Below are 20,347 nucleotides of genomic sequence, written 5' to 3' on the forward strand. Positions count from 1 at the left end.
TCTTATTTAATGGGCATGGGAAAGGTGGGGTAAATTGCATGTGAATATACCACCTTGCGAGTGGCTAAGACTTTTCCTAATTAATGAGGTTAGATGGCAATATCAAAGTTGCAGCTTTAAAATAGCCATCGTGTGCTAAAAGATAATGTTCTCAGCTTCCCACACAGTGTCTCTGAATTACATCACTTATCTGTGGGAGGACATCATGGTTTCCTCAGAGGAGGATCAGCTGTTACTTTTCATAACAAAAATATGCTGGATTTTTTTAAGGATTGCAGGGACTATTATGTAACTTTTTTTCCTCCTGAGTGTAGTGTTCACATAGTTGATCAGGTTCTGATCTCAGTGTAAAATGCAGAGTAATGCTGATATGATTGTGAGTAGAATCTGACCCAGTGTGCTTAACCATCTTTTGAAGAGAAGTGATATTTTTGACTTGTATATCTCATAAGCAAGGTGCAGAATTTTTTTAAAACTAGTTTGTAATTCACATCTGCTAAAATGTTTGTCTTGTTCATCAGACAAAGATGTTCTGTTCTTTATGCTATGGTTCCTGAAGCCTCAAAGGGAATATCTGCACTGTAATAAAACAGCCTGCAGCCCCAACGGGGAAGGGTCTCAGAGCCCTAATGTCTACACAGCAATTTTTAACCCTGCAGCCTGAGCCCCGTGAGTCTAAGTCCTCTAACCCATGCCGTGGGTCTCTTAGTGCAGTGTAGATGTACCCAAAGACACTGATTGGCATTTATACAAATTGTGGGGCTACGGCACAGATTTGTCAACTCTATGGAAATTAATGCTTAAACTGGAGAAAGTCAGATGTTCTGATCAAGACCAAGACAATAAGTTTACTCTTATGTGTAAAGCCGCTTATTTTTGTGTTTAGAGCCTTTGTTTGTGGTTTGACCTTTTGTACCATAGTTTCAAGGCTAACAATCGACTAATAAATCTGTTTTACCAAAGATATATTTTAGGTTTGCTACTCTAATAAATGAGATTGTAGTCAACAGTCTCAGGGCATAGAAACTGACACATCTTGCTAATATCATATGTTATGTTTGGTGGCCTCTGTAGGAAGGACTACACGCTACCTAAGTTTGGCCTTGTGGTTTTTTATTTTATTTTTTTTCTTTAGGTTACTAATATTAAAATGTTTGAAACTAAAACTGAAATCTCTCCTGTGTGTACAATGGATGGTTAAGCTTTTTTAGTGCCTCGAGGGGAAGGGAATATGTAGCACAGACTTTGAGAGAGACTATCATTGACTTTAAAAGGTGTACACCGAACTTTGGAGCTATGTTAGGTATTAAAAAGAAAATTAACATTTCCATAGAGAGAAGAATGAAATATTCTTCCTTCAGAACAGTAAAATAATGCTACCAGTGATGTCACTTCACACTTAACACCCCTATCTTCACTCCCTAATTACGCAATACAATCCCCAGTGGTACTCCCTAACTACCCAATACAATCCCCTTTATACATCCCGAATGGGCATTGTGCTTTACAGACATTGCTGCCTCAAGGAGCTTTGTAGTCTAGGGGCCTGATTCTTCTGTCACTTACACCAGTGTAGATCAGGAGTAATATTATTAACTTTCATGATCAGGTTTGTGATATAAAACAAACTGTCATCTTCATGAAGCAAAGCATCAGATGAAAAGATAAGTCTGTCAAAAACTGGAATTCCATTTTTTTTTTAAATGAACGCATGGTATCATAAGTGGCGTTGTGCCTTCTACAATAAATATATGCTGACAATCTTAGTCGCATGATCCAGTCCTTTCGTGTGTGTATAATAGGAAGTTATACTACACACGCCCTCCCTCCTCTCCAAACCACTCATTGGATCCAGCAAATTGACAGAAAAAGCCCATCAGTCTATCAGGAAGGCAGGTAGTCTACAGGGAATTAAATTTTTCATCTCACTAGGCCTGCTTACTACTTTCTCTGCCTCTCTTCCTCCTAGATTTCACAATAAAAAAATATCTTTCTGCTGAAAAAAGGCCCATGGTAGCATAGGGAAAAAACTCATTTGGAATCTTAATCCAGGTACATGGGCAGGAGAGTAATAGCTAGTCATTTTTAAATCCAGAAAACAGGACTGCTGCTTCAGTGATTAGGGATGAGGTCATGAGGGCAAACACTATATTGGACTCCTTCATAAGAATTACCGGGAAAATATGGAATCCCGATCCCACAAACTTTGTGCACACGAGTAGTCGTGTTAAAGTCAGTGGGACTGTCCATGAATTTAAAGTTAAGCACGTGTGTAAGTGTTTTGTTTGCAAAATTGAGGCCTGATTATGGGGGTTTTTTAGTCATGCAACCACATCACTGAACATGAAATTCCCTTTGTATTAGGAGACCTTTTGTATTTTGGGACTGAGTAATTTTGTTTACTAAAAAGTAATATATTAACTTGAGCAAGATTGCGGTCTGATTTATTTTACACTAATGAAACTCCATTGATTTCCATGTAATTGTCACCATTGTGACAGAACAGAATCAGACTGGTAAGTGTATAATTCACCAGTTCAGTTTCAATTTGGGTTTGCTGCTTGTAAATGAACCAGGATACCCGAACTGATTGACTGGCCTGTTGTCCTGTTCTAAATGAATGAGAGGAATGGAATATGTAAGGGCTGCATGGTTTCCAGATACAGAATTAACATTGCACAGAATTTATGGTGCTTGTCAATTGCAGGGTCTGTGGGCTTTGTTCCGTCTTTTTAGTGGGTAGAAATAAAGATTTAGAGCTTGTAGGTAGAATATGAAGAGGAAAATATTGCAATGCTGAGTGATATCAGTTAAAATATTCTGCTTTTGCGTCTGAATCCACATATATTTATTTATTTATTTATTTAAAGAAACCTCTGTCAATGAATATATTGTGTGTGGTGGTTTTTTAATCGCAGTATTTTAGAAAAGCCTAGTCTGGCATGAACTACAGTTGCTAACAGCCCATAATGCTAGCTCTGTGTTTAGAAAATGATGGTAATTTACTACAAAGAGACTTTTATTCTAGTATTTTTAGCTCACAGCAGAGTATTTAATGAATCTCTGCTTGGGCTCATTGAACTCACCATTTTTTCCCCGCACGTTAACCATTAAGATGCTGCCAGTTTAATTTGCATGTCGGAAAGCTGAGTTTTAAGTTAGTAGTTCAGTAGACTTCATTAATTTACTCCTCAAGGTGCTGTGTACCAATCAGTTCTCCCTCTGGTGTCAGAATAAACCAAAAAATCCCTGCCAGGATCTATAGACTTATAATAACAGTCACAGGAAAGACTGATGTGTACATAGTCCCTTTGGATCAGAAAATACTGAGATAATCATGTGGCTGAGAACTGAACATCAAAGTACAACTGGTAGAAAAACCTCAACACTTGGTTGTGCTTTTTCCCCAACAAACCTGAGTTTTCAAATAAAAAGCATTGTCAAATTTGGCAGCCTTCAGCCAGCTCCCCTTCAAAAGCATTTGTTGTATCACTTACATTACAGCCAAGTTCTTCTCTCGGTATAAACATAGTCAGTGAAGATGTTGCAGGTTTCCATTGATGTTTGCTTCTTGCATATGTATTGCTTGTTCCCACAACATATGGTTTGATATAAGTGTGTTGGTCCTTATGTGGTTTGAAGTATTCCTAAGTGTATGCATTGTCTAATTAACAGAAAAGATTTGGAAATAACCTCTTCTCCTGTCCCTTAGCCTAACTATAACCAATAATCTATGGGGACAAAGTGGGTGAGGTAAGAGTTTTATCAGACTAACTTCTGAACACCAACAGAAATTCGTTCGTTCATTCGTTCTCTCTCTCTCTTTCTCAGAGAAGTTAGTCTAATAAAAACTACCTTGTCTCTGTAGTATCCTGGGACCAATACATCTACAACAACATTGCATACGAAAATCTCACTCTCTCTTCCTGTCACGGCAAGAGACAAACATTTCCATGACTGAGATGAAGATGTAAAGAAGGGGAGGGGGAGAGAACTCTTAGGAAAGGAAACTTTGTCTTTTCTAGACTACATTTAAAAATATTCCAGTTTTGAACTTGGTCTGTTTGACAGCTTTTGGGGCATGAGGTCCACAAAATACATACAAAATCTTTCCACAATATGCATACACCCTGGACAGCAGCAGTGAAAACTACCCAACCCTCCTGGCTCTTCCCTACTCTGGAGGGACCAGTTCTAAGGGTGAAAGTATCTTCCATGCACCATGACTGTTCAGTAGTTAGGTTTCTCTGCTGAGACTGCCAATAAGGATGCAAATTAGTATTCATTGTGATGGTATCTTTTGTGGTAGTAACAGCTGTCCTTTAAGAGCTGACTGAGATCACCAGCTCATTACATGTAAATCACCAAACAGCCATAGAATAATGGTTTTCAACCACTGCGAGCCTAGCTAATACTTATGCATGAGTCACTTTGCTTATGAATAATCACATTGAGTTTAATGGAACTACTCACAAGCAAAGGAGCCAAATCTTGCATACTCCTATGCTGTGTCTGAAGCAATGATCTTGAGGTGAAGGACATGTACCCTGTTCCCAGTGCTCTGAATTGTCAAGTCCTCTTCCCTTCCGATCTTGCAAAAATGTAAATAAACAAGGCTTTTGCTTTTGGAGTAAAAATTGGAGATCAAAGTTCTGCAACTGAGGAAGGAGCATGGCTGGTGAGGAAGACGCTAAGAATTTTAAAGAAGCTTGACATTTGTATGGTATCTAACATAATGGGGTTGAACCAGCCTTTAGGCACTACTGCGTTATAAATGGTTAGCTTTCACGTAAATCCTTCAACTCGGAGATTGGCTGGCCTAGTGGATTCTGTCCTATGACAGTGGAGCTCCACCTTTTCAGACTACTGTACCCCCTTTCTCTTGCCTACCCCCCAATCTCACCTCCCTTTAAAACATCTTGCTAACAAAATCAGACATAAAAATACAAAAGTGTTGCAGCACACTATTACTGAAAAATTGCTTCCTTTCACTGTATAATTGTAAAATAAATCAGTTGAAATATAAATGTTGTACTTCTATTTCACTGTATAGTATCTAGAGCAGCATAAGCAAGTCACTGTATGAAATTTTAGTTTGTACTGACTTTGTTGGTTCCTTTTATGTAACCTGTTGTAAAACTAGGCAAATATCTAGATCATTGTTGTACCCCCTGGAAAACCTCTGCATACTTCCAGGGGTACATGTACCCCTGGTTGAGAACCACTGCCCTGAGAGCTGTGTATGGCATATGTCCTGATGATGCCTTCTTTTCAAAGGAGGAAACAATAGGAGACTTTTTGAGAAAGGTGTTCAGCTAGGAAAGCTTCATAACATTTTTTTTCCAGTCTGATTAGTTGTTGAGCGTCTGAGAGGCTAGATCACCTCACAGGAACCTTTTACAAGCTTAGAAAATAGAAAATCACTTTCAGTTCCTTATTGAACTGTTCTAGATGGTAAAACCTGAAGAAAGTTTTCCTGACATGGAAAAATTACTGACAAAGTAATAGGAGTAGGAGATCTGATAACTACTGAGTTTTCAGCTGCCTGTACTGAAGATCTTGACTATCATTGTGGCAAGATAACTGATTTTCTAGATGTGAGATTTCAGTGAGACTGCTGAATTGTATCTCTTACATTAACCTTGTTTGACTCTTAAAAACTTTCTTGTCGTCTTATGAAAGATTAAAAAGACACTTTATACTGATCATAGAATGCAGGAAATCGAGAAAGAAAAGACTTATTAGATAAATTCAGACTATCCTGCCAGATCCGGAAGGTTTCCTACAGTAAATCCTTAAATACTTTGTCCAGTTTTAAATGATTGATGCAAATAGGCATCCACCACTTCCCTAGAAGACTCTGTATAATGAGTGTAATTTTCAATTTTGTGAAATTCTAGTAAGACTGCTTAGAAATTTCATTGTAAGACTTTCTTTAGACATGATTAAGGCTCTTGCAGTTCTTGGTGCGGAGTCCACAAAAGGTCAGGGTAAAGGATTTCTTTTTAAAAAGTCATAGATGATTTTAAGAAAACATGATTGTCTGTCTATAACACTAAAAACAAAGACAAACCTGACAACAGCTTTGTCTATACTTTTCAGCCATTGGTGCAAACCTTCAGTGTAGAAATGACTTGCACTAGTGTGAATCATGCTAGAGGACAGTAGGGGCTTAAACCAATATGGCTGAAATTCCAGTGTAGAGCATGCCCAGGTTTCATTGCACAGGTTGCGGGGAAGAGACATATTCAAAGCTGATACAAATGGTGGTGTGTCATTTCAAAAAATTGGGTGTAATGACATGTCAAGGGGATAGTGTCACAAGAAATGCAACTAACAAGGGCAGTGAGAAGGTGCACGAAGAGACTGAAGGCCTCCCCCTTGGCTTCCTTAGCATGAGTTACACCCACTTACACTGACTTACCCATGTGTAATGTATGTTAACATGGATGCCACCTCTGAATTTGTCATTGAGGACCTGAGCTTTGTAGGCACTTGACTTTGATTGGAGTTGTTGGTGTTCAGTACTTCTGAAAATCAGACCTTCTGTGCGCTGTTGACAAAAGCGTATAAGCTTGAATTTAGCATAAAAAGCTGGAGAATTTTAATTCAAAAACATTCATGCGAATTACTGCCTTCCCCTGGCAGTGGAGGAATAGTTGTTCCCATGATCACAATAATTGGATTTGTAATTCTTGAATTTTCCTTGGGGGAATGAAATCTTAATATGGTTGTGTACCCACAAAATCAGTTTGATTTGGATTCCTCTTAGCTTAACAAAAATGAACTAGGGCATGTTTTTAGATTTAGGTGTGAACAGAGTCTTTTTGTATCGTGGCTTCCAAGTTAAAAGATAACTTTCTTTAGCAGTTTGAACTGATACATCAAAAGAGGCTATTGTCCTGGCTGAACTGGTGTTTAACATGAAACGTGGTCCACCATTTTGGTCAATGGTAGGAGTCTCTTTGGTCTCTGTTCTGTAGCACTCTTCTCCAGAAGGAGGTTGCTTGGCCATCTGTTTATGTAATTCTTTAAAGAGGTTTATTCTCCTCTCAGTGTGCATGTGTTATTCCCATTACAGCTAGTGGAAGGCAGAGGGTTAGAACCTGACTTTGGGGCTAGCAGCTGCATTTTTCCAGGGCACTCCACAGAACAAATAATTTATGACCTGAAAAATAGCAAGAGGAGAACATTCCAGACCTCTTCCCACCAAAACCAGAACTGCTCGCTCTCAGATCTTTTCCCATATCCTCTGGTCCTGCCTGCATGAGGCAGCTTTAAGTGTACTGCTCAGTACTCTTACAAGTAAGCAAGGCACAGTACCATTAAAATCCTATTTACCACCCCAGTCTAATAATATTCCCTAATGGGCAGTGCTGCAGGTCCTATGGCAGTTAAATGACTGAGCAGCAAATGTCAAGATTTTAATGGCTTCCAATGTGCACTTCAGAAGAAAAAACGCAAAGTGCTGACTATGAAATGTGATCGCTAAGACAAAAGTGGCGGTATGCAGAGAAGACTGAACTTTGATCTCTTCTGCAGCCTCTATTCTTCCTATCTGCATTTTACAAATGGGTTAATCATTAAAGAGAAGACTAGAAATGTAGGGGTGTCATTTTTGACTTTTAAAGGCGACGAATAGTTGTTTGTAACATGCTTTTGCCCAGACCAGCATGGAGGTAAATCCATTTTATATTGAGCAATGCTTCAGTGTACTTGCACGGAGAAACATGAGAGAAAGCAAAACAAGAAATGCTGTTACTGCAGTTATGGCTAACAAAGATGATGACAGGCTGTTATCGTAAGCCCATGTGCTTCAAGGCACCCAATACAGGCGCAAACCTAGAAGCTCTGAGTGCCTAGGCTGTATCTTGCTAGTGAGCCCCTCATAGGGGAAGATGTGGCCCCAAGGATTCCTCGGTAGTTTGTCTCCGGTGGAAGTGTGCTGCCAGGGTGTAAGAGCAATCCCACTGGGGAGCAGAGCTGGTGTCTAGACATGGTGTCTCTCCATGGTGTTGGCTTTTGCGTTCCTGGGCTCGGTTCACCCTGGGTAGTGTGGGGGGCTGGCGATCTGGCTTGTTGATGTAATGTTTAGGTAAGTACTGTTCAGTGAGTAAGGGTTTCAGGACTAAGCCCTAAACCTGTAGGTTATTTTAAAAAGAAATCTTCCTTTTAATCTTTTGAGATAACAACAAACACTCCCCACATGCCGGTACTAACTTTGATCATCAAACCAGCAGGCAAGTTTTCTTTCTGGGTTTTGACTTCATTGCATAGAAATTCCTAAGGAGTCGTGGCCAATGGACTCAAACCTAGGTGCCTAAAGTTAGTTCCTAAATCCATGGTTAGGCTCCTAAATAAAAGTGCCCTGATTTTCAAAAGGTGCAGTGCACCTGTAGCTCCTGTTGAAGCTAATGAGAGCTGCTGGTCGTGCAAATTACTTAAGCACTTAAATGTGAAATGTTTTGCCCTAAATTCTTTGGTCTTCATAATTGGAGGATTGTCTCTTTCAGTATGTTACTAGGTATGACCCTGTGTCACTAGGCTGCATGCAGACAAAAATCAAGTAATGGATTTATAACCTTACCTTAATATTTTTCAATTATTTGTATATATGGAGAAATGGACTGACTTTAATTTGACTTCTCACTCCCACCCCCAAAATAAATAAATACTGGATACATTTCTCAATCCCAATTACCTGAACATAACTTATGACATATAGCAACAGGTGACTTGTGGGACTAGGTTTGTTGGGCTTAATATCAAGGGCATTTAAATATTTTCCAGTAAGCTGTGACAGGCACTCAAAGCTTTGTTTGGTTAGGGCCCAATCCTGCATTGCTGAGCATCTCCTGTTAAGTGCTGAACACCTGACTCCCATTCAGGGTTCATGGTGTTTTGCAAGAGACACTAAATGGCTACTCTGAGTGTGTTCAAACAAGTCTTTAATTTAGCTGGATTTGTAGCTACTATGTATGTTAGTTCTACTTTGGGTCATTTTTCCACCCTGTGTTTCAGATTAAATATTCAGTCATTTAAAATGTTTGCGTTCCTTAGTATTTTTTTCAAGTGAAAGATTTACCCGAAAGTATCGCCAAGCATATCTAGTGCAGTTCTATACCACTTATGTTAAATAATCAGGAGGGGTAAATGAAAACTATTGCAGATCTATTCTGCCATGGCAACATTAGACCCTATTACCACACTTAATTTAGCCTCTTTCTAGGCTGTATTTTGATGATTCCAGGAGTTACTTGAAGGCAGTCTAACTGGAATTAGTGTGTGCGCTCTTTTATATACTGTACATGGCAGAAGCAATTATTCAAGACAGACAAACATGGGAAAACAGCGTATACGAAAAGATTCTGCTACTGCAACAGGTCAGGCAGACCAAAAGATAGACAGGTGGAACAGTATATGGTTATGCTGGATGTACAGGTTCAATGTGTGTAGCAGATTTGCCGACAATAACTAATTTCTTTGCCATCTTGCTAATTTGTCTTACCTTTACTGCAGGAAATAATGAAAAAAGTCTGCCAAGGCTCTTGATCAGAGAACTGGAATCTGAGAAGAAGTCACTAACTGAGCTCATGTTTTCTCCTGATCAAGAAAATCATCCATCTAAAACACCAGTAAAATATGGTGAACTGATTGTATTAGGGTAAGTGTCTTGTTTAACAATGAGCGCATAGGAGCAAGGTCAAATGTTAGATTACTGCAGTGCTTCTGCAATGAAAAATAAACCCATCACGTGGAGCTTTGATAGGGCTTTGAACTGGTGTGTGGAAGGTCTGGGTTTGATTTCCAGCTGCATTCGCTCACTTTCCAGGCCAGGCGAGCTATGTGGCATTAGACCCCCAGCATACTAATGACCTCTTCAGAGATCCCAGTCTATGGCTGGAAAGACAGGATCTTTGATAGCATAGAAGGAAATCCTCCTTTTTAAAGCCTTGTCTAGACTAGGATAAACAGAGTTTTATTAAAAACACACTAGCTAACGTATTTTAGAATCCTAGTGCAGACTAGGCAAATTGTACTATAACATATTAACTGATCAATGTGATCTGTGGGGGCTGCTCCTGTCTACAGTAGGGTGTTAAAACATGTTAACAAACACACTTTATGAAAACATTTTTTCTCCTAGTCTAGGTAAACCGTAAGTAGAGGAAAAGGGTGTTTGTTGTTTATCTGAGATCACCTCTGGAAAAAAAATAGTCCTTTTGCAGTGAGTGTTTCTCATCGGAGCCTGCTTCTGTTATACAAGCAAATTATTGAAGATAAAACTACTTGCAACCATAAATCTTACACATTTTAGCAGTTTAGGGCCTGCTCCTGTTCCCTTGAAGTTGCTATGAGCAGGATTGGGCCCTAAATGCACATGCGTGGTTTTCTCCATCTGTTTTTCTGACTGCACCATTTAATTCTGTACACCCAGATGTCTGTATACCGTAATCATCTATTCTCAGGCTTGTAGTTCTGTGCAGCTTTTCCAGCTGCTTCTTTTCTCATAATACTTTAGTTAATTACCACAAAGACTGTTCACAGTGAAACTTGGTTTTTAGATCTACAACACAATAATTATTTAGCAATCGGTCCGACTGAATTTAAAAACCATTATTTATATCTTCATATATTTTATCTTGCATAATGGCTTTTTTCACAGGTATAATGGCTCTCTGCCAAATGGAGATCGAGGAAGAAGAAAAAGTAGGTTTGCTTTATTTAAAAGACCCAAGGCAAATGGGGTGAAACCCAGCACTGTGCATATTGCCTGCACTCCTCAAGCAGCAAAGGTAAGTTTGACAGCTTGTTAGCTGTAGGCCAGGTTCTTCTCTGACTCCAGTGTAAATCTCCTGAGTTCAGTGTAGTTACACAGACGTCGGAAGCATCAGGCCCTGTGTGGGAAACAGTTGGGAGGTGTCTATCCCAGGCCATTGGTGCCTTTCACTTAATGAGAAAGAAACCATTTAGCACAAACAAATCCAGTGCCCAGTCCTCACCACATAACACAAATAATTACTAAGAGTTAAGCTGGTCACATAAAACTCTTTGTTTGGTCTTCCTCCAGAGCATGCCACCAAGGTGTACTTCAGATTTTCTGTTTTCACAGGCTACGTAACTAGAGCTAGTTCTGTGCTTTACGTGGAGCTGTGCTTGCCACACTCCTCACTAGAGCACTCAGAGTACACTTGCTACTCAGTCCACTGGTGGTCCGCCACAGATGGGGCAGGGGTGAAAGGAGCTGTGTTTCACAAAAAGTATTGCAAGGGGCTTAAAATCAATGCAAGATTCTCCCTAGGAGGGAGAGAGGGGAAGGTTTTAAACCTAGGAACGAGCACCGATGAAGCTTAAAGTGTAAAAAGTGATTTTGACTGGAGCTGATAACTACCGTGTCTGGGCTCCGGGCACACTTGCACTGGAACCAATCCTGCCAGATGTGGAATATTTTCAGTGAGCTGCCAAGTGCCCGCAGCTCCCACTGAAATCTATGGGAACTGAGGATGCTGAACAGTCTTGCAGGAGGTATTTGGCACTTTTCAAATTCAGGCCCATGTCTAAACAGGTTGGAGCCAATGCAGTCACACATTCAGGTGTAAGGGCTATAGGATCTGACTCTGTTAATGTCTCTAAATGCTCTGACAATGGGGAGTACCAGTTCATATACCTTTAGCTCAGAGAATTGCATCAAATAGCTGAGTGCTTTTTTAATTTGGGAGAAGTATAGAAAAGGGGTTTGGTTCTGATGCTGTAATTCAGTTGATGTGCTCACAGCTCCTAGTCTGAGTTCACTATTTCTCCAGCTTCACAAGTACTTCATTCACAAGCAGACTATGAAGACATACTTGTTCAGTTATAGACAACTAGCCATTGTTTTGCAAATCAAAAATGACACACACCTCCAAAAACCCCACAGCCCTGGCTGACAAACTGAAAGTTAATGTATTTTGCTAGATAGCTTGCATCCTGTGTTGCGTAAATTTCCATTTCCTTGCTTTGCTAGCAGCACTTACTGCTTTTTGTCCAGGTAGCTTACTAATCACGCCATGATAGCACAGTGACTAAAAGGGCTGTTAAAATAAAATCCACTTTCTTTTTTCCTTTTTGCTGTTGCGAAAGGTCAGGATGGGGAGGTTTTACTAGCATTGGATTTGTATTTTTAGCCTTTGCCGTGCTTAATCATTCTTTGCATCTTTTGTGTCTAGGCCAAAGTGTGTCTAACACTAGCCGTGACTAATGTGTCTGTCACATAACACGTTTCTTGTTGCAGTGTGGTGAAGGGACCAGTTGGCTCTGTTTCTGGATCAGTCCTGCATTATTTTATTTTCTAACTCCAGTGTCTGAACAGGTTTAGCAGTGCAGTGACACACCTTTAGCAGATTTGCACCTGTGAGTTTGTGCAGTCATCAAGCACAACAGAAGGCTGGCTGTATTCCTAGACCTGAGCATAGTGTTTGTATCCTGCCCACCAATGAGAACAGTGCCAAGCTGCAGCAGGAAATCCTGGAGGGGTTGGGACTCAGGCACCGCCCCTTCTAGAGTTCTGTAGATGTGCAGGAGGCATGTATGCAGTGTGCCATTCTCCATCGTGGATTGTTCCCCCAGGGCTGCTAGGAGGGAGCAGTCTTGCAATTCCCAGATTGCAGTGACTGTGACTGTGTCTGGAACTTGAGGTGTGGGGGTACATGGTAAAAAGAGTGCTTTGAATCCTCACTCCCCATGCACCTACACAAGAGCCTGGCATAGCCTGGCCCTTAATGTTTGTTGTAAGCTACATAGCTTATTTGCTATCTGTACAGTAGAGCTCTGTAGTGCCTTTCTGACACTGGCCTCTATTGCAAGGTGTGGCAGAATTACTAATCTGCTGGGGGAGCGCCTCTTCATGAGGAAAGGATAGTATGTACTTTCTTCCACATTTGGCTAACTCCACTAGATGAAGTGGAGGAGGAGGATCAGGGCCCCACCACTTGTAGCAGTGGTAACAAGGGACTGCAACTGTCAGCAGCCATTGAGAAGGAGGAATTAAACTGGGAAGTCTCCTTCCACACTTATGTCTGTACATATCCCCGGAAGGGGTAGCGTCAGTGTGCCCCAGAGATATTGATGTAGGTGTCTTGCATAGCCATGTAGTGAGGAGAGCATTTACCTAATGTCTTATTTTGATTACAGTAACTCCTCGCTTAACATTGTAATTATGTTCCTGAAAAATGCGACTTTAAGCAAAACAGTGTTAAGCGAATCCAATTTCCCCATAAGAATTAATGTAAATGGGGGAGTGGGGGTGTTAGGTTCCAGGGAAATTTTTTTTCACCAGACAGAAAACTAATTATATATACACACAGCACAAGTTTTAAACAATTTAATACTGTACATCACAATGATGATTGTGAAGCTTGGTTGAGGTGGTGGAGTCAGAAGGTAGAAGAGGGTGGGATATTTCTCAGGGAATGCCTTACTGCTAAATTATGAACTAGCACTCAAGGGTTAACACGTTGTTAATGTAGCCTCACACTCTACAAGACAGCACAAATGGAGGGAGGAGACAGCATGGCAGACACACACACACCCTGTGTGTTAGGGAGTTGTGCATTGCCCCTTTAAGTACGCTGATCCCACTCTAAGTACATTGCCTTTTTAAGTAGATCAGCAAGTTGACAGCAGCTGCTGCCAGCAAGCTCCCTCGGTCCTGAGCCCGTCATGTGCCCTCCTCTCCTCCCCCTGTGGAGATGGGGTAAGTAGGGAGGCAGGAGCAGGGGGAAGGGGACACACTGACATTAGCCCCCTTCTCCCCCATCCCCCAGCAAGCAGGAGGCTCCTGGGAGCAGCTCCAAAGCAGAGGGCAGGAGCAGCACATGGCAGTGGCAGGAGGGACAGCTGAACTACCAGCAGCTGATAGCCTGCTGGGCGGCTGCCGCACAGGGAACTTAGGGGAGCAGGGAGCTGATGGAGTTGGGGGGGGAGGCTGCCGGTCCACCCTGGTTCCAAACCCTCACCAGCCAGCTGCAACAGGCTGCTCTTTCTGGAAGCAGTGGACAAAGCAGACAGCTGCCGAACAACGTTGTAAGGGAACATTGTGCAACTTTAAATGAGCATGTTCCCTAATTGATCAGCAACGTAACAAAAGTCATCCCGTTAATGTTAAGTGAGGAGTTACTGTACTCCGCACTCTTGATCATGGCTTGAATAAATCTCAGCTCTTTGTTCCAAAGCTGAATGGTATTTGAAATAATAACTAAGTGGCTTGCTGGGTGATAGTAAAAAAAAAAAAAAAAGAACTTTGAATTTTCTAGTTTGGGGGCCAAATTCAGCTCTCATGGATTTAGTCTGTGTTCTATGAGCAGCGCTGATGCTTTCCATACTCCACTCACATTCTTTTTAGGGTGCCAGGTCTGGGATATCTGAGTTCTGCAGTTTTTACCAAGATATCCTTGATACCTTTTTAAAATGCAAAACCTCTGGATTGCTAACCCCAGCCCATTAAATTAAGACTCTGATGGTGTACTGTGTGAGTGTCATGTTTAAAATCCATATCTGTCTACAGCTAAGCCGCATAATTTTTGTGCCTTTTTCTTGCAATCTTTAAACTTACAAAATCACATGAGCATTGACTTGTCACTACTGTAAGTCTACTATGTTTAACTTGGGTTGTTCCTCTTTGTCAATTGACTAGTGTTTGTTTTCCTTTGTGATGCTCAAATATTCTTTATTTTTAATATATTTTAATTTTCTATAGGCAATAAGCAACAAGGACCAACATAGCATATCGTATACCTTGTCTCGGGCCCAGACAGTGGTGGTTGAATATACACATGACAGCAGCACTGATATGTTTCAGGTATGTAAAGCATGTGCAGTGTATATTTTTCTTTCCATTATAAGAAAATAGCACAAGACACGCTGTTGCTCAATATTTTTTAAATGTTTGAAGGTGAAACATGTGTTTGACTAATCAACCAGGACAAGGAGCAGGATTCTACTCTTCATTCTGCCACAGACCATCCTTTGTGTCTGGGACCGGTCACTTAACTTGTCTGTCTTCTGTAAAATGGAGAGTAAGGGATAACTGTCTCTCAGGGGGAGTCTGAAGCTAAATTCATGCTTACAAAGTGCTTTGCAAATCAACCACTAGTAGGTGCAGTGGAAATGCAAGTGTGCTTTGAAAAAACAGCACAAACTTTTTCAAGAAAGTCTAGTAATGTTTAAGAGTGAATTCTGTACTGTGAAATGTTGGCATATAGGTCCCACTTCTGATACACCATTGTAAATCCGAAGTCATTCCATTGCCTTCAGTGGAGTCTGCATATAAAAGCAGAATTGGGCCCACAGCATACTTCTCATATCTCTTATAGCTTTCCTCAAAAGGAAAAGGTTTTTTTGTTTTTTTTTAAATGAGGGTTTGTTCCTTCTCATCTCCAGTGACTGAATCCTGTGTTGAAGTTAAACTAATTTGCCACGATTGAGCTACCAAAAGTGGTTTTATTAGAACATAAGTGCAGCCATACTAGATCAGACCAAAGGGCTGTCCAGCCCAGTATCCCGTCTTCCGAGAGTGGCCAATGCCAGGTGCCCCAGAGGGAATGAACAGAACAGGTAATCATCAAGTGATTCATCCCCTGTTGTCCATTCCCAACTTCTCATAAATAGAGGTGAAGGACACGATCCCTGCCAATCCTAGCTAATAGCCATTGATAGATCTATCCTCCATGAATTTATGTAGTTCTTTTTTTAAACCCTGTTATAGTCTTGGCCTTCACAACATCTTCTGGCAAGGAGTTCAACAGGTTGACTGTGCGTGTGTGGAAAAAATACTTCCTTTTGTTTGTGTTAATCTGCTGCCTTTTAATCTTATTTGGTGGCCCCTAGTTCTCATGTTATGAGGAGTATATAACACTTTCTCAACACCAGGCATGATTTTATAGACCTCTATCATATTCCCCCTTAGCCGTCTCTTTTCCGAGTTGAAAAGTCCCAGTCTTATTAATCTCTCCTCATACGGCAGCTGTTCCGTAACCCTAATCATTTTTGTTGCCCTTTTCTGAACCTTTTCCAAGTCCAATATATCTTTTTTTTGAGATGGGGCAACCACATCTGCACGCAATATTCAAAATGTGAGCGTACCATGGACTTATATAGAGGCAACATGATATTTTCTGTCTTATTGTCTATCCCTTTCTTAATGATTCCCAACACAGAATCATAGAAATGTAAGACTGGAAAGGACCTCCAGAGGTCATTTAGTCCATCACTTTGTGCTGAGGCAGGACCAAGAACCCTCCCTGACAGGTGTTTATTTAACCTGTTCTTAAACTTCCAATGACAGGGATTCTACAACCTTCCGACTCTAGTCCAGCGTTCGACTATCTTTTCAGTTAGGTTAGACATTAGGAAAAAACTTGCTAACTTTCCCTTGCTGCTGCAGATTAAGCCCATTACTTCTTGTCCTATCTTCAGTGCATGTGGAGAATGATTGATCATCATCCTCTTTATAACAGCTCTTAATATGTTTGAAAACTGTTCTCAGCTTCCCCTTCATTTGTCTTTTCTCAAGCTAAATGTGCCCAGTTTTTTAACCTTTCCTCGCAGGTCGTGTTTTCTAAATCCTTCATCATTTTTGTTGCTCTCCTGTGGATTCTTTCCAGTTTGTTCAATCTTAGTGTGGGTCCCAAAACTGAACACAGTACTCCAGCTGAGGCATGACCAGTGCTGAGTAGTGAGGAACAATTACTCTCAGTATCTTAGATACAACATTCCTGTTAATACCTCCCAGAATATTTAGCCTTTTTTGTGACTACATCACATTGTTGGTTTGTATTCCATTTCTGATCCGCTATAACCCCCAGATCCTTTTCTGCAGTATTAATGCCTAGCCAGTTATTCCTCATTTTGTATTTATGCATTTGATTATTTTCCTTCCTACCTTCTCTGCAATTTTGTTTGTTGAATTTCATCTGGTTGGTTTCAGGCCACTTCTCCAAGGGCATTTTGAATTCTAATCCTGGCTTGCAATCCCTTCCAGCGTGGTGCCATCCACTGATTTTATAAGCATACTCTCATCTCCATTATCCAAATCATTAGTGAAAATATTGACTTGTGCTGGATCCCACTAGACGCATCCTCCCAGTTTGATAGTGAACCATTCATAACTACGGAGTGTGATTTTCTTTTTTTTCAACTAGATACCTTATAGTAATTTCACCTAGACCACATTTCCCTTGTTTGCTTATGAGACTGTCATTTGGGACTATAAAAAGCCTTGCTAAAATCAAGGAATATCATGTCTACACCTCTCCCCTCCACTAGGCCAGTAACACTGTTGAAGAAAGAAATTGGGTCAATTTGGCATGATTTGTTCTTGACAAATCCGTGTTGGCTATGACTGATCACCCTATGATCCTCTGGATGCTTGAACGTTGATTGTTTAATAATTTGTTCCAGTATTTTTCTGGAATTGAACCTAGTCTGATTGGTCTGTAATTCCCCAGATCTTCTAAAAAGGGGGAACAAATAAGCTATCTTCATAAAAATGTTCTTCAGGCAGGCTTCTTTAAAATCACCTGTGGCAGTCCATGTGGACTGATGGGTTGTCCTGCCTAGAAAGCCGAGTAAATGCAATAGAAGAAATATATTGACACCTCACATCCCCTACAGCAAACCCCTCCCTCTCCCACTAAAAAAATACCCAGAGTGCTTAGTCTCCTTTCGTTCACTTTTGCAGTGTCGTTCTGCATAGCAGTAAGTTAGAGGTAGTATAATCCACTATACCGTGAAAATTGGGGGAGAAGGATTGTCTGTCAGTTACATAAATGGGTATGGAATTGGAGAGCTCAGGCAGCAAGTTGTTGAATTCAGTAGCACCCCAGTCATTTAGATCTGGCTATCTGAATGTCCTGGATGGAATGGGTAAAAACTTCCCTGTACACTCTTCGAGCACTGTAACATGTCCAACTGTAAAGGCAGTCAGCTTCATGTAAGCCCACTATAGTCAGGCATGTTGAATGGGTCTGCACTGAAGGCATAATTCAGCCAATTGTTTGCAATCAGAAGAGGGGGAACTATCTTGTCAGCAAATGCCCTGAAGGTAGATATCCCCCCGCCCTTCCCCCCACAGCCGAGTGGCTTGATTACAGCAGGCTGCTATTTTTCTAAAGTTGTTCTGTTATAGGCAGGGATATTTCATTGTAAATGCAAGCTTCCTGTACCTTGTCTCCTAACAAGCAGGACCCTGCTTTCCATCAGAACTAGAGGGCTAACTCATATGTCCCAGGTGTTCTTTCTAATTGTACTTCCAATAGGTCCTAAACCTGATGTCAAGAACTGGAATGTGTGCTGGGCTCATGCAGCCATTAGGGTCTTGATCATTTTTTTCCCCCATGATTAAAGGGGTCACTTTCCCACTATTTTGACATTGCAGCTGCTGATCTCAGGCTGATTTGTGATATTGGGGCTCACCTTTCTGATGCAACTGCCTCCAGGGGGGAAGTTCTGTCACATCTGCCTTCCCTACAATTTTTTCTTCTATTGGCTGCTTTCTGGCTCCTGAATAAACCAAATTTTAGAGTTTGTCAAGGAACCACCTTCTGCACCTTATACTCCAGAAGGGACCACCTCAAACAAAAAAAAAAATCACACATTGGAAGGAGAGAAAAACATGAAACCTACCTGAAGATCATGTAGAAAACCCAAAATAATGATAAAGATGAAAAAGCCAACAGCCATCCAACACAGAATCAAAAGTGAAAACTACAGCAACAACTCTAGAGGATCCAAGACATCAGGTCCACCACGTGGGTGCTACACAATACCTCAGCATCCTCCACTTAATTGGAACTAAAGTATCGTACTCTGCCCCACCACAGAACCTGATGCCACGCTAACATGTGGAGAACTAGAAGAATTCTTCCACTGACTCCGCCTCAAGGAATTCTTTCACAATGAAGATGACGCCATCCACAACTACCACATCCCCACCGACTAAGATGGAAAAAAAAAAAAAGAAATAATCTGACTGGATGTCCCCCAGCAGAGAAAACCACACGCTAAATCATTAGATTGGTTGATTCAGGGAAAGATACTCTGAAATCCTCAACAAATATTACAGTTCACCCAATCTTTCTACTGCTGAGAGGATAGTAATATGGTATCTGAAATCCAACCACCAGAAAGTGATCAAACCTGCAGACAAAGGGGATGCCATCATAGTCTTTAATTGAGGCCAACAGACAACTCTGACACCACTTACTGTAAAGAATTCTAAGATGCCACACCTCAATTCACACAGGAATTTAAAATTACCATCAAATCCTTCCCCAAACAACTTCAAGAAAAACTCTACAACCTCATTTCTCACAAACCGCCCCAGGTTCTACATGCTTCCCATGCAGACCCATCATATCTGGCCATAGCACTCTTACTGAAGAAATATCAGGGTTCATAGAAACATCCTTAAACCACACCACACACAGAGCCAACTTCCTCCAAGACACTACAGACTTCCTCCAGAAACTCCATGACATTAAAAACCCCCCCTCAGAACATTCTCTCTGTCATGTAGATGTCACCTCCCTGCACACCAACATCCCTCACCATGTTTGCATTGCTGCCTGCCTCAAATACCTAGGAGATAATATACAACACTCAGAAATCCACCCTGAACACATTATCAAATTCATCCTTTTCATTCTCACCCACAACAACTTCACATTTAACAACAAACTTGTTGCCTAAACCAGGGGAGCAGCCATGAATACTAAGATGACTCCCCAGCATGCCAGCCTCTTCACGGGCCACCTTGAGGGAGAATTTTTGGAATAATATACCATGAAACTAACGATATACCTGAGATACATTGATATTTTCATCTTCTGGACAGATGATCTCCACTCCCTCATAAATTTCTCATCACCCATTGCAACACAGGGGCCCATTTGTGATTCACTACTGTCAGCAATTCTTGTCAGGCCTAACATATTCACTAAACCTCCCACACTAGTGTCGCGATATTTATTTAAAAGATGATGTAATATATTTGAAATTTTAATGACACATTGGTCATTTAATGTCATTGGTGTTCATAACTGAGGTTCTTCTTCGAGTGCTTGCTCATATTCATTCCAAGTAGGTGTGCGCACGCCACGTGCACGTTCGTCGGAAGAATTTTCCCCTAGCAACACCCGGCGGGTCGGCAGGCGCCCCCTGGCGTGGCGCCTTTGCGGCACCGTATATATGCCCCTGCCGACCCGGCCGCTCCTCAGTTCCTTCTTGCCGGCTACTCCGACAGTGGGGAAGGAGGGCGGGTGTGGAATGAATATGAGCAACACATCTCGAAGAACAACAGTTACAAAGGTGA

The 20,347-nt window shown here is 41.2% G+C and overlaps 1 protein-coding gene across 2 annotated transcripts in view; it reads left to right on the plus strand.

Moving 5' to 3' along the window:
- PELI1 (pellino E3 ubiquitin protein ligase 1) overlaps nucleotides 1–20,347 on the plus strand; it is a 74,947-nt gene that overhangs the window by 30,908 nt on the left and 23,692 nt on the right. For both annotated transcript variants that reach the window (XM_032776553.2, XM_032776554.2), the window contains exons 2-4: nucleotides 9,520–9,664; nucleotides 10,667–10,796; nucleotides 14,735–14,836. In XM_032776553.2, coding sequence (XP_032632444.1) covers nucleotides 9,594–9,664; nucleotides 10,667–10,796; nucleotides 14,735–14,836 — 303 coding nt within the window. In that variant the 5' untranslated portion in view covers nucleotides 9,520–9,593. The remainder of the gene's footprint in view (nucleotides 1–9,519; nucleotides 9,665–10,666; nucleotides 10,797–14,734; nucleotides 14,837–20,347) is intronic.

This window comes from Chelonoidis abingdonii, chromosome 3, assembly GCF_003597395.2.
Source record: "Chelonoidis abingdonii isolate Lonesome George chromosome 3, CheloAbing_2.0, whole genome shotgun sequence".
Taxonomy (NCBI): Eukaryota; Metazoa; Chordata; order Testudines; family Testudinidae; genus Chelonoidis; species Chelonoidis abingdonii.